Below are 16,391 nucleotides of genomic sequence, written 5' to 3'. Positions count from 1 at the left end.
AACCTGGGAAGGATTGTACATGCCAGAAGACCTACAACAGCACTGGGACTGAAACTCTTTTAAGATTTGTTTTGGTGACAAAGGTGCAAAACACAGATAGCAGGACAGAAGGGGCACATGGCTGCCAAAATGAGCCCCCTCATATGTCGCCGGTTGCTTTCCAAACTGAGGGTGAGGGATAATGCATGGACTGTATCCTGGAGGGAAGGGATAGAAGGAGTGAATATTGAGAAACACTGCTGTAGCCATAGTACAGGAACAGCAGAAGCAGCAATGCAGACTCACTCACATTGTTCCTTGTGCCTGGGGATGCTTCCCCTGCGGCTAAAGGATAATAACTCATTTTCTTTATCCTTACAGTGCATGGCATTTCTATGGAGATGGGTGCCAGTTAGTACTGGCTGGGTCGGTGCTTCTTATAATAGGGAATTGTTATATCCCTGACTCTGTTCTTTGTATTCTTCCTCTGACTGGAAAGGAAAAAATTTCTCCGTTGAAGTAGCTGACCTCAAAACACGAACACATCTGGGAAATCTGAGCGTGTTCAGCCAAAGCAGCACATGAAGTACATATGCTTTTGCAAAACAGGGTTTGAAAAAGCTGAAAAACATTGTCAGCCAGCATTGCAGACCTGGCAAAACTGTTCATGCTGCATTTCAAGGGAGGAGGCATTTGTATTTTTTGTATCTCCATTTCATAGTTCTCATTGCCCAGAGAATCTATTATTAAATGCTGAATCTGTTACTAAGGTCCAAGTGCACGTATATGGGGGTATACTGGGGGGAGACAAAGTGATTACTTCAAAGCAGTCATGGAAAATGGATCTATAAGAGTGCAAATGTGTCTTTAAGAGGGCAAGCATTAAGGAGAAAGAAGATGAAGTGCAGCTACCGACTGGAATGCACAAAGAAATTCTACTTTTTTTTTTCTTCCTGTTTTAGGAAACAATGGAGTAGTTACACCAGGTGTAGGAGAACATCTGTGAAGTATGGAGGCCACAGATGTTTCTGCTACATTTCTTTGCTTTGTGTCAGAGGAAAAGGCAAGAAGAAAATGCAGCATTTCTGAAGTTCAGAGATCCTCATGGACAGGGATCCCTTTTGTAAACATGCTGTTTCTACAATTAGATAATTTTCCAAGCCTGGAAAACCGTCTTCTCTGTAACTTAGTGCCTACTTCATTATATACAAGACAATTTTTATGATTTAATTAAGGTGATCCCTAGTTTTAAAAAGTCTCATGCATCTGGTGTTACAGTAATGCAGATCGTAATAGTCGCTGTTTCATTAAATCCTCTACTGCATCTCATGCAGTGAGATGGGAGGATCACCTACCTTACATCAAGGAATGTCTACAGCTTAGTACAAGCACTTGTCAAGGGAATGGCAGAATGTCCTGGAGTCACTGCTTTACAGAGAAGCAAAAAATCCCTGAGCAATTGACTGGCAGTGACTGGTGCAAATGCTGAAACGCTTCCTGCAAAACAGCCTTTGCTTGAAATGTGAGAGCTGCTGCCTTCATAGGCAGAGCTTGTCCTCAGTGTGCTGCCATCACATTATATGGTTTATAGAGTTTGGGCTGATTTTCCTTTTTCTTTCCTCTCCACACACCCAGCTGCAGTGCTGGTGCAAGTGCCTATGGCTTTTCCTTTCCCCAGTGACACAGCAACACAGAACCTTTCTGTATTGCAACCTGTTGCACTGTCACCAAGAGCAAATGTTAGTTGTGTTGCTTACTGAATACTGGAAGGTTGTAACTAGGAGAACAGGATAGGTTATTTGAAACACTTCAGAAATGACATGTGTTCTGCAATTTTTGCTGCCTGCATGATAATTATCTTGTAGCAAGTGCTGTTCCTGGTTAAAGATTCATGACTGTCTTTGAAACTACTCCCCAGGGCCTGCAGAATTCCAGTCTGGCTGGCAGTAAAAATCCTTCTGGCCCCAGCCCCTTATTAATTCTCTACCTAGAATAGATTTTACCTCTAACATGTGCCAGAAATTCAGGGAAGATTTGACTGCTAGGACAATGGTAAATTGCCATCACTGTCTGGATCCTGTTAGATGAGATACATATCTGCAGTATATTTTTTATTCCCTTGAACTGGCATTTCCTCATATGCACACAGGCCATACAGGACCCCATGATCATACTACACCTGTGTGTCTGCTGGAAAACAGACAACACACGTAGTTGACTGCAAGGATTGATGCTCTCAGCCTGCCAGCAATGAATGTGTCCTGATTCTCTGCTCTTTTCATAGACATGGATGCTCTTATACCATGTCCAAAAGTTTTGAGGTACTTCTGGTGGATACTAAAAGTAGGTACATGCTAGGAAACATTACAGGTGGAAGAGAAAAGTACATTTTTTCCTGCCACTTCTTTAGTGTTATTGGTGTGTGATCAAAAGAAAGGACTGACCTGATTTTCCGCAGTGCTCAGCACCCACACATCCCAGTGAAGCTGATGAGAAGTGCAGGAGCTTACTGTTTTTGAAATCAAGCCCAGAATATGACTCATGATGCTGTGAAGGAGATACTTCACAACTAAATGAAAATATATACAGATAGAAGGTACCAAAGCATTGAACATTTTATTGTGAAGTAACCTTTTGGGTAGTGTTTCTACAAAGCTACAACTGTTGTATAGCTCTTACAACAGTTTCATTGAAACAATATTTTCTGTATTTTAACTAGAGAATCCTAGTATATAGGAGAAAACTACTGCTATATGTTGAAATCACCTATATTTTGGAGCAGATCTTTGCAAGCTTCTGGCCATGGCTCTGCTCTCTGGAGGGTAAAACTCATTTGGGCTCAGAGTCAAATGGTCTCACCTATTTGCACTTGATATTATGGTCTGTGTGTTGCTGTTGCTGCTGCACACTGATCCTTCAATCAGCTTTATTTCGTGTCTGTAGCAAAGCCTAGATATCAAAATGGCGAATCCTCCCAGGGCACGGAGGAGGAGGAGGCACAAAGCCAACTGGGCGAGGTACTTTGTCGTGCTGAGCAGCCACTGCAACTGCTCTCTTCGTTACAGGTTTTGCTGAGAGCATGGAACGAAACATTTCTGAAGAGCTGGATTCAGATGCAAGAGGGTTATGGTAGGAAAGCCTGAGATCATGGTTGCTGACTCCTACAGCACTGGGTGGCAGTCCTGCTGATGTATCCTGTCCTGCATGCACATAGGTAACTCCGGGCTGGAAAAGAAAAACAGTTTGTGTTTGCTTTCAGTGACCTAGGGCTTATGACATACAGGTCATTGATATCTTACGAGGTACCCCGTTCCTAACTAGCTATAGGCCTCCAACCCAGGTACAAATGTTCCTGACCATGACAGAAGTTTGATTTGGATTTGAACACATACACAGAAACCCACAAACTCCTTTTTTTTTATAGCCGGTGGATCATTAGCACCAAAATCTGTGGTATATGAACTTCCCAGGGCCACCTGCACAGCTGTCGAAACATTCAAGACCAGCTGCCTCATTCTTCCTTTCATGTACCTCCTAGACAGCTACCTACTATTGAGTTACCAAGAGCTCTGGTCCATAGGAAGCGTTCAACCACCACCTAGTCCTTCTCAGAGCAAATGTAGACTAAAATACCTGGAGAGCACTCAGGTCGAGTGCATATGTTTCCCTCTCCTTGCTGTAGCAGTGCAGGTCAGTGTCCCTGAATTCAGTCATGCCTAAGGACTACTAAAAGCTCCCAGCTGATTTCATCCACCACAATGCTCATTTCTGTTTTACATTTATCTGCCTTACCCCTCTAGCTGAGCAGAGTTTGGTTCCCTTTGCCCTACTAGAAATGTGAATCTCCCAGATGGTTAGAAGGACAAACTGTCAAACATGGATGGCAGAGGTGACATAATTCTAAGCACAGAAATCCATAGGATAGTCAGGAGCTACCTAACCTTGTTTTTTAGGATACAAAGTTAAACTCAAGTTATCACAGATAGCTAATGCAGTCTACAGTGAAAGAAGTAAACTCAAGGTGATGGCTTGTAACAGTACTAGTAGGTTAGAATACTCTGGAAAGCAAGGAAATATCTGGAGTTGGTACCTGATGTCCGTACAACTGGCAGTCCACGTGAAGGTTCTGTGAGGGAAGTTTTACCATTGTTCCTGTGCAGAAACCAAAATTCTGGCAAAGCAGAACATAGTCAAGAGAAAATAGTTAGAAAATAGAAGGGGCCTGCATTACAATTTTTAATTTCAGCACGTTTAGAAATTGCTACATGTTGTCATGTCTTATCTGAGCAGTAAAGTGCTTGCTTTTTAGCCCATTGGGCTCAAAACCAAGTTTTTTAAATGCATAAGCAGCAAATAACTCCTGTATTCTTCTGGAGTAAGATCCTTTGTATGTCTGAATATGAGGGAGGGAAAGAATATATAAGAATCTAAGTAAAAAGTTCACACCCACTAAAACTGCTTAGGACTCAATTTCATCAGAAACAGAGGAATTTTAAGATGATAAAGTATACAGTATAATTCTCAAGAGCCTATATATGGGAAGAAAGCACACTGACAGCAGTGGAACTGTAGGAAGGGAAAACAGTCTGCTTTTTTTTTTTTATGTGTTTGTGTACTGTCCAGTATGAAGAGCCTGATTTTCTCAGGTGCTCATGTTAAGAAGAGTAAACAAAAATATGTATTTTGTTGATTAAAAATATTCTGTCTTAAGGACATTTTGGTCCTCAAGCCTTTTTCAAATATATTCAAATCCATCAGGATTCAGTCCAGATACCACACAGAGAAGAGAAAGGTGTGATATTGCTTTAGGAATGATATAGTGAAAAGCATATCATGATGGTACACATCTCTTGCACTTTGATCCCCACAGGGGTCTATTCCTGCTCAAGTGTGAGCTCATCCCAGCATGATGCTGCTTTTCCACCTCTGAGTTGCCTCGACTGGGGCTGGTGCTGGCATACTCACAGACTGATCCTCAGGCAGCAGCTGACAAGCCCCCACATTAACTTTGGCTTCTTCTGCAGAGCAGTTCGTGGCACCCACAGCAAACTCAACAGCAACAACATGTGCTGGGTGATACTGATAAAACAGGAAAATTGTTTAAGTGACTTTGTGCTGTGAAACTGCAGAGCTGCAGAGAAAAGATAAAAGGCAAATGTTGTGTCTTCATCTCCTACTGGAGTGAGGGAATCCTGTGGCTAAAATGGCACAAAATACTTGGGAAATTAAGAGCAAATCTGTAGGGCAAATTAGAGCAAGCAAATTGAATCTGTTTGCAAACATGACTAGTTATCAGTGCACAGTTGCTGAAGATGAAATATTCTGTTTACGTGGAAGGCTAGACATAGTTCTAGTAATTACCTGTATTTTCCCTCTTCCAATCTCAAGGAGTCTGAGGTAAGGACCAGTGGTTTTGCTGTTGAAGTCATTGAGTGCAGCTGACACTGTTTCTAACACCTCCGTGTTGTTCAACCTTGCCAGCAGTGGACAGTCAGGGCAGATTTTCCTAATGTCTTCACCTGAGTCTGCAGGAGGAACCGAAGGGATTATGTTTTGATCAGATTGTAAATTGTTTTGAAAGGCATTATAGACCTATTCAGTCACACAAAACCGTGTTTCACCGTCTGTCCCTAATTACAGTGGCAGGAATTTTTGCAGTGCAGGCTACAGATGGCAGTGTGGCACATGACTTGGCCATTCAAATCTTTCTGCAAAGAAAAGTGCCGTGGACTTTAATAGCACATTTTGAATGTTCTTACTCAGTTTTTAGTAAATTTGCTTTCTGGCAAACTGTCTGTGACACCAATAAAAAGGTGCTTCAGCTCACACTAGGAACAGTGGAAAAATTAAGATATTTCAATTTATTACAGTTGTGTTTGTGTGAGTGTGTTATTTTATTCAGTCACCAGTTTTGAAAGTAGTACACAAGACATCTCATACAGAGCAAAGAGATCTCATACCAAGCATGCAGAATAGACATTCTGCTTTCCCATGGCAGTATTGAAAATGCTGGGTTTAGTAAATAAGCAGCTTCTGCCAAAGGGGTTCTGACAATCAACAAGCTCAAGTAAACTCAGACCAACAAGGAATCAAATTCCTGAGGTTAAACCCCTGAATGAAAAGATTCAGGACAAGCAATCTCTAGGTCAAATCTGGGACCTGCTGCCCAGTTAGTCTTACAGTATCTTAATTGTTATAGTAAATGGTAATTCATTTTCTGAATGAAATCAGAAAAGGAGGGGAAATGACGTTCAAAACAGCTGCATTTAGAAAACTCATTAACTGTCATCCTTTATGCCATGTTTATACCCAGAAGTTTGGAATGAAAAAAGCTACTGAACTGTACCACTGCTGTATAATAATACTCCAGCCTCTGGATTCAAACCTACAGAACAAAGCCTTTACCTGCATGTGAGTGGCATTTGCTAGCAAGTACAGATATTGCCCCATCCAACTTCTGCAGTTTAACATCACAGTCACCCTCAACTGCCTAGAGAGAGACAAAAATCAAAGGGTTACGTTGTTCAGATAAATCAGATTTTCTGAAAAGGGCAACTACATTCAAAAGAACAGATCCTGGCTGAGCATTCTGGCAACATTGGTCTGATTGCAAAGGCACTGCTAGGCGTGTCTTGGTGTCTGTGATTTTGTAAAAGGCAGATGAGAGCTATGAAATTCGGATCTAAATCTGGGTCTCAAAAGTATCAGAAGTGCCAGGGTAGCCAGATTATGGACATTTGGTACAGGTTCCTCTCTCATAAAGAGCAAAGAATATGAATAGTTATGAATTAAGACCTTCTGCAGAGCTGTTTGATAACATTCTCACTAATCTCAGCTGGTCAGTGGCCATGGTAACAGCAGAGTGTGCTGCCTTGTGTGAGCTGGCTCACACGCAACGTGATCCAGCAGGGAGGAGATGTCAAAGGCAAAGCTGGAGTCACTGGGAAGAGGGAACAGTCAGAGTTACCTCCCCCCAGAGGGAAAATGGGATCTGAGCCCTGATGAATACAGGGGTGGACCATGATTCATATTTAGTGAGCTCTGTGAATTGGGCCCCATTCTAGAAACAGCAGGCTTAAACTGTCAATTGCTCACTCTGCTTTCTGCTTAGAAACCAGAGCTGCCTGTGCTCAGACAACACTTCCGCTGCTTTGGTCAGGGAAAGCTTCTCAAAGCTGGATCACACTTGCATGAGAACGAAGTATTTGAGGCCAGTAAATTCTGGCTGAGCGTTACTTTGAAGGCAGAGCCCTATCTGAAGGGAATAGCTCTTCTGCAGTCTCAGCCAGGACTAGGTAGCTAGACTTGATGGAATTTCACTGGGTAACACCCCACATGTAGCCAAGGGATGGTTATGTTTGCACAGGTTTACAACAATCTTTGGTTTGTAATGAGGCAGTGACAGCTGGGCCAATAATGGGGGGCTGAATCTGAAGGCCCTGAAGAACCCCATGGCATTCATGGACTGTATGGGGGATGTTATGTTGACAGTGATCTGTCCTCTTCACATAACAGGACATAAAAGAAATTCAGAAGTGAAATCCTTCATGGCATGAAGGCAAGGAAATCAGCAAGGAGATTACAGTGATACAACATTTGCCTGGGAATCTAATTGGTGATAGCCTGGCCTCTGGCATCAACATGCTGAACATGCACCTTTGGACCCAGCCAGTAGTGTTTAGGTACTCACATGTTCTGCGAAGCTCCGTACTGTGCAATTTGCAAGAGGTGTAGGGCTGAGAATGGGGCACGTGGTCTCTAATAAATCAAGTTCAAGAACTATGATGTCATTATTTGGCCCCTGGAAGAAAAAAAAATAACAAAACACAGGAATTGTTGTAATTACTTCACAAAACATCACCAGATTTCTTCCCTGGGGCTGCACTGGGGTCTCTGTTGCTGACTGTCATGGGTAGCTCCAAGCATACACTGGAGTAACTGAAAAGGTCCTTAATATTTAAGTTCATAAAAAAGCAAGACTCCAGATCTGGAGTAAGTCAAGATAATAACACTGATTTTTTTCAGCTAATAAGGAACAGGCCTATAAAGTTTTGAAAGTCCAGCCTGTATATAGTGGGCCAATTCTCTTAAGTTAACTTGATTTTATTTTGTTGGATAGTTTTAAAAAATCAACAGCTGTCTTTTTGATGAAAAAACTTCATGTTTCTATAACCAGATAACAAATAAACACTGGTGCATATTGACCTGTTTTGTTTGGTCCATTGGGATTACACTGAACTGCATCACCTGAGTTCCAATACTCCTTTTGTTTTATGGGCTGCAGGATCTTTTATAGCTGTTTCTGAACCTTTGCAACTATAACATAAGACATGGTTCCCTGGGTTCCCTAACTTTGAAACTGATTCTGCAGTTTGATTCATGAGTGATTCCATTTAAACCAATGAAGTTACTTTACTGTAAAAGCATTAATATAAGCAAAGCAGTGTCACCAGTGTTTCTGTGTGGGTAACTCTAGGCACACTTCTAATCTCATTTATGTCTGTTTTAGTCTTTTCTAAATGACTTTGGTATCTTCTCTCCCATAAGGAGTAGAAAACAGCCATGGAAGTTCATTCATGTTAATATTTGGGACCATTTTCAACATTTTGAAGAATCAAAGGTTCTGAAATGGTGCATACATTGTATTCATGACCATTTCTACAGTTTTTCTATATGCCTACAATGATGACAATAGATCTCAGTGAAAATAAGTTGCAGTTATTTCCATTCAGGTTCCTTGTCAGCTCAATGGGATATTAGGTAAAATTAATGCTCACTACAAAATCATTAATAGCATGGAGTTACGATAGGTATGCATTTAGCCAGCAAATAATTACCTGCATCTCAAAGATTATTCTCAGTTTTCCTCCAGATTAGCTACTGGGCTCATGAATCAGCACTTTGAATGATCTGCCCTAGCAAGCACACTGCATTTGTAAACCGAGCCCATTGTACAAAAGCATCTGAGCATTTCTCTCCCCCCCCTCTGTTCTGCTCTTTGAGATATACATGCTAGTGACCTGGATTCTCCACTGCTACCAGGTGGCCTTGCCCCATTTAAATCAACAGAGCCATGCTGATTTCCCCATGTGAGGATACAGCCCTTGGCAAATCCCTGTACTGGTCATTTCCAAGCATGCCCAGGTTAACACAGTGCTCTGCCCGCGAGCTCCTCACTTACCTGCGGTACCACACGGACATCCTCGATTCTGTTTAAGGCAAACTTGTATCCGTGGCGACTGTGGCCATTAATGTAATTCACAGCAACTTCAGCTGCTGCTTCAGATTCTGGGTCATCACAGCCCAAGGGAGCAAGGGGAGCTGCTGGTACAGCTTTGTGAATTGGAAGCTGAACAAGCAGTATTAAAGCTATTAGTGCCTTCATGGCACCCGAGGAAAACTGATCCCTTTCAGCAGTAAAGATCTGAGAATACTGTTCAGATGGCAGCTAGGTAGTGAGAACTGCAGCCTCATTTATATAGTACATACCACAGACTTTACATGAGCGCATGGCTGATATTTGTCCCAGTTCCAAGAAGCATTGCAAACAACAAAAGAGAAAAGTAAATGTTAGGACATCAAGCTGACTGATTAATATTGGCCAAAGTAAATTTTATCAGGTAGGATATTGCGAAGTCTGGTAAAGCAGCTTAAGAGGAAGCATCAGCAAAAATGTAACACAATGTTTAGACACTTTTCTACCAACCAAATACTGTCCATGTAAGAGGAATATGATTCCTCCTGTGAAATGTGTAGAGATGCTAGAGCTAATTAAGCTTTCTTGTAAACAGGACACATTCTGTTGGGGCCCAAATCTCACCAGACACCAGTCTAAATTGTGAGATCAGTAACACGATAAATTAGAAAATGGAATTTGAAATAGTTCTAAGGATCACATTCAACAATAAATGTAATCGGATAGCAGTTTTGCTAAAGAATTTATTTGGAATAGGAAATGAGACATAGTTTCCAAATCCTTTACATCAGCTCTTTCTTTCTCTGAATACTCTGAATATGTCCAATTGTTCTTGGAGTTTTAGTTTGCAAAGCAGGTAATGTAGAAATGTTTCTGGAATATGTCGTACAGATTTGAGGATTTGGCAGAAGATCCTAAAGAGCACAAAAGTGTTTTAAGGAGAATGTAAATGAAAATTAACTGCTTAAATGCTCAGGAATGCTGGATCTCAGCTTATATTTACATTCACAGTATACATGTTTACAAAACAGTAACTGGATAAGGAAAATGTTCTGTGTAGCAGAATATAGTTTCTATGATGTGCCCAGCATTCAAATCTTTCATTTAAGCTGAGATGACTTTGACTAGATAGATTCTAGTGAGGTAGACTCTACCTCAACCAGTAAAAATGTTTTTCCTGCAGGGATTTCAGAGTAGGTTTCTAAAATCCATTTTATGGCTGTGATCAGGCTGAAGAATAGTAAAGGTCCCTTTTGGCTTTAAAATATCTAAACCTCTGCTGCCATTTTTAAAGAGTTAAGGAACTACCTGTGGATTTGAGATGAGTAGGAGGACTTTGACATAGTTAGAAGTATTTCCCAGCTTGCATGGTATTGTGAGAGAAGCTAAAAGTTTTGGAAAAAGAAGCAGTCTTGAGTTATGCCTCTCTCTTCTAGAATCTGGAAATAGGGAAAACAGTATAAATAGAAATGGTTCAGTGGACAGATTAAGTGATGAAGAAAGAGGATGGGAAAAGACTGAAAAGATCAATTGATTTGCTTCAGTTGTGTGGGATGAGGTGCTTTTTGTATTCTACAGTTTTCATATTGAAGAGATTCCTGGGGAAAAGAAAGGCTTCTCCTCTCTCTTGCATTAAAAAATTGGTCTCAGCATGATTTGTTTCTTCCCCTTACTTGGAGCAGGTGTTGTTTGGCATTTGTTCTGCTGTGTGGATTATCACTTGTCTTCCTGACTTTGGCCTAGAACACTTAAAGGATGAAGGCTTGGTGTCCCCAAAACACACTCTGAGTGTTCCTTGTGGATATCTTTTGAATCACAACAGATTTATTTAGAAAGATAGAATTTTACTCTTTACTTTTAACCCACGGTTCAGTTTCTAAACTGTAAATCTTTTAATTCCCTTTTTCCTTTTTTTGGTATGAAACACTGAGGTAAACTTCCAACAGGCGCAGATTGAAACTGTTTTTCATCTGAGTGACGTACAATTATCCCAGCAAAGGACTTAGACTATTATTTATAAATTTAGTCTGGTCATTACTCAGTTTCTTAGGCTGCATATTCTCTACTTCAGAGTTGCAAATACTGTAGGATGTATAACATCTCTGCAGTCAAGCTCTACATATTCCTAAATATAATATATAACCCAATTCAGTCAACTTGAGGTTCCATTTTCAAAGAACAACTTAAAACCTCAAATAGCAAACAGGATTTATTATCTCCTTTCTTCCCTCTTCATTGTCACTCACATTCAGTATTCCATTTACCAAGCAGGACAAAAAGGAAATACTTTGAAGCCTTCTGTACCTCTTAGTTTCTCAATAGGCTTACTCAAGCCCTTCCCCTCTTGGTGACCATATGAACTTTCCTTGCTGGCATACAGAGGATCAGAAATGTGCCCACATGATTATGCTCAGTGCAATGTGGAATGCGTGACCTGCAGTATGTGTGAGGAAATTTGTATTTGGTTTTTATGTTTGGGAAAGGAGTTTGAAAGTGCAGTCAGGTAGTTTGGCTACAGGTGATATGACAAAGGAGCCTTTCATCTTTTGGATACAGGCTGACACAGATCTGCCTGATTATTCCCTCTGAAAGTGGGATTGCTGATGTCAGTTCCCTCCAGGCCTTGTCCCATCACGACTCACCTTTTATGTACCCTTACTCAAGAGGCAATAATTGCAGAGATATCTTCTCATTGAACTCAGTACAGATCCATTCTTTCTCATGTCCAAGACATAGTAAAAAGTTGTCCTTCAGTAGTGGCTGCAAACAGATCTTACAGCAGAAGAAAGTGAGCTGAATTCCATGATCCCCTGGGCAGAAGGTGACATCTCAACCCCACTGAAGTGAACAAGTGTTTCACAGAATCACAGTATCACAGAATGGTTGACTTTGGAAGGGAAGACACCTTGTGCAACCCTGCTGCACAAGCAGGACTACCTTGAGATATGCTCAAAACCACATCCAGGTGGTTTTTCAATATCTCCAAGGAAGGAGACTCCACAACCTCTCTGGGCAACCTGTGCCTATGCTTGGTCATCCTCACAGTAAGATATGTTTCCTGATGTTCAGGCAGAACCTTCTGTTTCAGCTTGTCTTCATTGCCCCCGGTCCTGTCACAGGGTATTTTCATCCTCTTCGCACTCTCCCTTCAGGTGTTTATAACCATTAAGATCCCCTCAAGCCTTCTCTGCACTAAGTAGTCCCAGCTCTCTCAGCCTTTCCTCATAGGAGAGATGCTCCAGTACTTTAGTCATCTTTGTGGCCTTTTGCTGCACTGTCTCGGGTATGTCCGTGTCTCTCCTGTACTGAGGAGCCCAGAACTGGGCACAGAATTCCAGGTATGGACTCACCAGTGCTGGATACATGGGAAGGATCACCTCCCTAAAGCTGCAGGCAATACTTTGCCCAGTGCAGCCCAGGATAACATTAACCCTCTGTGCAGGAAGGGCACATTGTTGGCTCAACTTGGTGCCTGCCAGGACCCACAGGTCCTTTTCTGCCAAGCTGCTTTCCAGCTAGGTGGGCCCCAGCATATATTCTTACATGTTCTTCCCCAGGAGAAGGATTTCAGACTTCTTGTTGAACCTCATGATGTTCCTGTCAGCTCAGTTCTGTAGCTTGTCATGGTCCCTCTGGATGACAGCACAACCCTCTGGCATATCAGTCACTTCTCCCAGTTTTGTATCATCTACAAACCTGCTCATCATCCAGATCATTAATGAAGATGTTAAACAGGACTGGACCCCAGTACTGCCTCCTGGGGTACACCACTAATTACTGGCCTCCAACTAGACTTTGTGCCACTGATCAGCACCCTCTGGGCCCAGCCTTCAGCCAGTTTTCAATCCACCTCAATCCACCTTTCACGTCAGTGGTGTTAGACTTTGGCCCTAGTGAATTAGGTTGCCTGAGAGACTTGACAAGGCTTCACTGTGATGGAAGGAGAACAAGCTGGGTTTACTGCCCTTGTTATATAAAATATAGTATTGATTCTATGCTCAAGGGTTGAGGCTCCACTGAATCTCAGTTCTTAATAATTCATATAAACCACAATGGAAAGGTGAGTTGATGGTATGGGGTTTTTTTGCTTTCTTTCTCTTTTTTTGGTTGGATGCTTAGAACAAGTAGTGATGATTGGAAATTTGCTGCCCCTGCTCAACCTCATCTGGAAAAAAAGCAAAGAACTGCTTCCACAGATGTCAAATTGACACTTCCTGAGCTTAAAATTCAAACAAATTAACCAAGCAAACAGATAAATATCATCTTTTTAAAGCTTCAGATCAAAGTTAAACACTTGTGGGGATTTTTGAGGCTCTCTTTTCAGATTACTAAAATGTCATTTTTTGGTAAAGCAGACAGAACTGGTCCAATTCTCTGCACCACATCAAAAGATGCATTTCTGAGCAGTCAGGCATTGTACAATACTGCAAAACTTAATCACCTTTTGCTTTACACTTGATTAAGTACATTACTTTTGGATCATAGAGTTCACAAGATATTGGAACATCAGGGCTGTCTCCTATATAGCCATCACCTACTCAGAAACCTGCACGCAAAGGCAGGAAAATGTCTGCAGGGAAAATGTCAGATAGTTAAAGTCACCAGTCTTGTCAAGGCAGCATATTGCTTCCTTAAATGACAGTATAATCAGCATTTAAAAATAAAGTGTGTGAAAACCCATAGAGGTCTGAGAAAAATCTCAAGACAAATTAGACTAATTGATATGTATAGTCTTATTGGCCCCTTTCCACTACATGGGCAAATCTTCAGCAGATGTAAGTTGGCTTAGAATCACTTCAGTCCAGGTCCCCCAGTGTCCCTATACCAGGAATTTCAGGCTGCAGAAAAACTGTGAAGTCTGAACAGTTTTACCAGACTGTAATAGTAGAACATTATATGTTAATTAATTTCTTTTTATTAAATATGAGTCTTTAAGAGAAGGAAGGCTGACCACGTGCCCTCCTTTGCTGTAGTATTTGCAGTTGGGAAAGATGAGCTCAGTTGCTTAGAGCCCAGTGCTAATAACACCAGGGCTGTGGGTTTCATCTCCGTGTGGGCCATTCTCTTAAGAGCTGGACTCAGTGATCCCTGTTGGTCCCTTTCAACTCAGAATATTCTGTGAGTCTGTGAATTTCTTACTGTGAGAAATAAAGTGTGCACACATGGCATCTAATTTGGGAGCCTCTAGTTTTGGGTGCCCAGCTAGAGATTCCATTTCACTCGACTGTGCTGATCTCAATCTGTTAATTTCTATTTTCTTTTAACCGTAAAATGAAAATACCTATTTTCTATTTTCGTTCAGTGATCTAAAATAACTCACTGACTTTTGTAAAAACTTTTGATATCACTGGGTAGAAGGATCTATTCAAAACATTAGAGGAATCTAAGTGCCAGGCAAACCAGTCTGTAAAACTTCAGGGATTCCTGGATTTACAAGAAATGTAGCAGGATTGAGAGGGTTGAAATTTGGTCTCCCAGATTTAGTATTGATTATTTCAGAGAAATTTCTTATTTGCTAGAGTTTCTTTTCAAAAACTGTACTGCTTTATTTTTCTTTTCTTTTGAGAGAGCATAAAAAGTTGTCAAGAATTTTTAAATTTTTACTGAAATGGAAATTTTAATTTTTGACCAGCTCTCCCAGACAAAACCAAGTCTATTTCTGTTCTGTTCTCTCTTGTTCTATTTTGCTCCTCTATTGTCTATGCCACTGAAATACTTGAGTGCCTTCCAGAAGTACATCAACTGACAAAACTAGCATTTGTTACATGAAAGTCTATTCTCCTTCTCTTCCCAGTGGGAAGATTATATAAGATGTTTTGTCTTAGTGAAGTTTTTGATTGATTTAAATTTTCCTCCCCATTTCCGCATTTTCCCTGCTCTGTGTTTTGATGTTGCAATCAGTAACAAGAGCAGCTTTATGAGCTGAGGGTTTTCAAGCCCCTGATTGACTCACTCTGTGTTTTTCTGACCTGGTATGGGAGACCCCCCCTTCCTAAATTTGTTATAGTTTTTTACCCTTTTATCGAGGTCAAAGTTATTTATGTTGCCATGCAACTCTTAACAGTGGGATATTTTTGCTTCAGCCCTGCAGGGATGTCATGGTTCTCTCAGTGTCATGCCTGTGCAATTTGATGGGTGTGGGAAAGCCGTGCTGGAGATGGATAGGTGGCAACTGTGAAATCAGAGATTAGCAGCTACGGAAGTGGGTTTTTTGGCTTTATGTCCTTATGCTATAGTTTGATCTTCCAGCTTATATGGGCGCTCCCCATGATCATTGCTTCGTATCATAACCTAGAACAAATAAAGCAAGATACCTGGGAAGGGAGCGCAGAGCTGAACAGCAGGAGGAAACAGTGGATCAGAGAGCAGAAACAGAGAATTTCACATAGAGTAAACAGACACCCTGCAGTCAGACTGACCTCTCCTCGTCTCCATGAACAGCATGTCAAGCTAAGTGAATTAAAACTCCACTCACTGCGAGAACCAGTGACTGTCCTGGCATTACCAGGGTATCCACAGACACATGGCTCCAGTTTAAAAACACAAATTGAAACATGCCACATTAATTCCTTCTACTTACAGGAATGTTTGAAGATGTAAATGCACAATTTGTCTGAATGCTGTCATGTTCTATGATGCTGTTAGTCTCTTTGATGGAGAACTCCACATGATAACTCCACATGTTATCTTCCCTTGCTGAGTTAAATCCTGAAATTTAGTAGCAAGTGTTAGGGGAGCCTGCTGTGCACTCTGGATTCCCACATGCTCATATTTTTGATGTGAGAAACAAAGTTCACTCTTGGCACTGTAGGTAAGTGCTTTTTCCGCTGAGTTTTGTAGAAAAAACTGCACATTCATTCTTATGCTGTGGCAGTCTGAGAACATTAAATTGTTCCCTACTTATGCTGGGCTACTGTTTTGAAAAAGGTGCATGTGTTTCCATGTGGAGTCTCATTGGCATGAGTGACAGGAGGGTCCATACTGTCCCAGGCAGGGCTAGGGAATGGCAGGTGGGAGGATGGCAAACTGATATCCTTTCTCACCTTGGAGCACTCCTTCAGGGGCATGACAAACTCAATCAATATCCCAATGAGATTTACATAACTCTGACAAGCAAGAGAGTTTTTAAAAAATTAAATTTATTTATTTTTAGTGAGGCAGATGATCAAGATTTTTTTTTTTTTTTACTGCTACATGTCTCTAAATCACCCATTTA

The 16,391-nt window shown here is 41.2% G+C and overlaps 1 protein-coding gene across 1 annotated transcript; it reads right to left on the bottom strand.

Annotated features, from left to right (window-relative positions):
- Window positions 1-2,571: 2,571 nt before the first annotated feature.
- On the bottom strand, window positions 2,572-9,456 carry AHSG (alpha 2-HS glycoprotein). Its single transcript, XM_027647635.1, has 7 exons — window positions 9,161-9,456; window positions 7,670-7,780; window positions 6,385-6,469; window positions 5,341-5,504; window positions 4,945-5,058; window positions 4,070-4,150; window positions 2,572-3,204 (listed from the first exon to the last, which is right to left on the bottom strand). Exons 1-7 carry the CDS (start codon window positions 9,362-9,364, stop codon window positions 2,929-2,931), a joined length of 1,035 nt encoding a protein of 344 aa, XP_027503436.1. The 5' UTR covers window positions 9,365-9,456; the 3' UTR covers window positions 2,572-2,928.
- Between the last annotated feature and the right edge of the window lie 6,935 nt (window positions 9,457-16,391).

Source organism: Corapipo altera, unplaced genomic scaffold (assembly GCF_003945725.1).
Source record: "Corapipo altera isolate COAL_440 unplaced genomic scaffold, ASM394572v1 113, whole genome shotgun sequence".
In the NCBI taxonomy this organism is placed as follows: domain Eukaryota; kingdom Metazoa; phylum Chordata; class Aves; order Passeriformes; family Pipridae; genus Corapipo; species Corapipo altera.
This window is presented reverse-complemented; position numbering and strand designations above follow the sequence as displayed.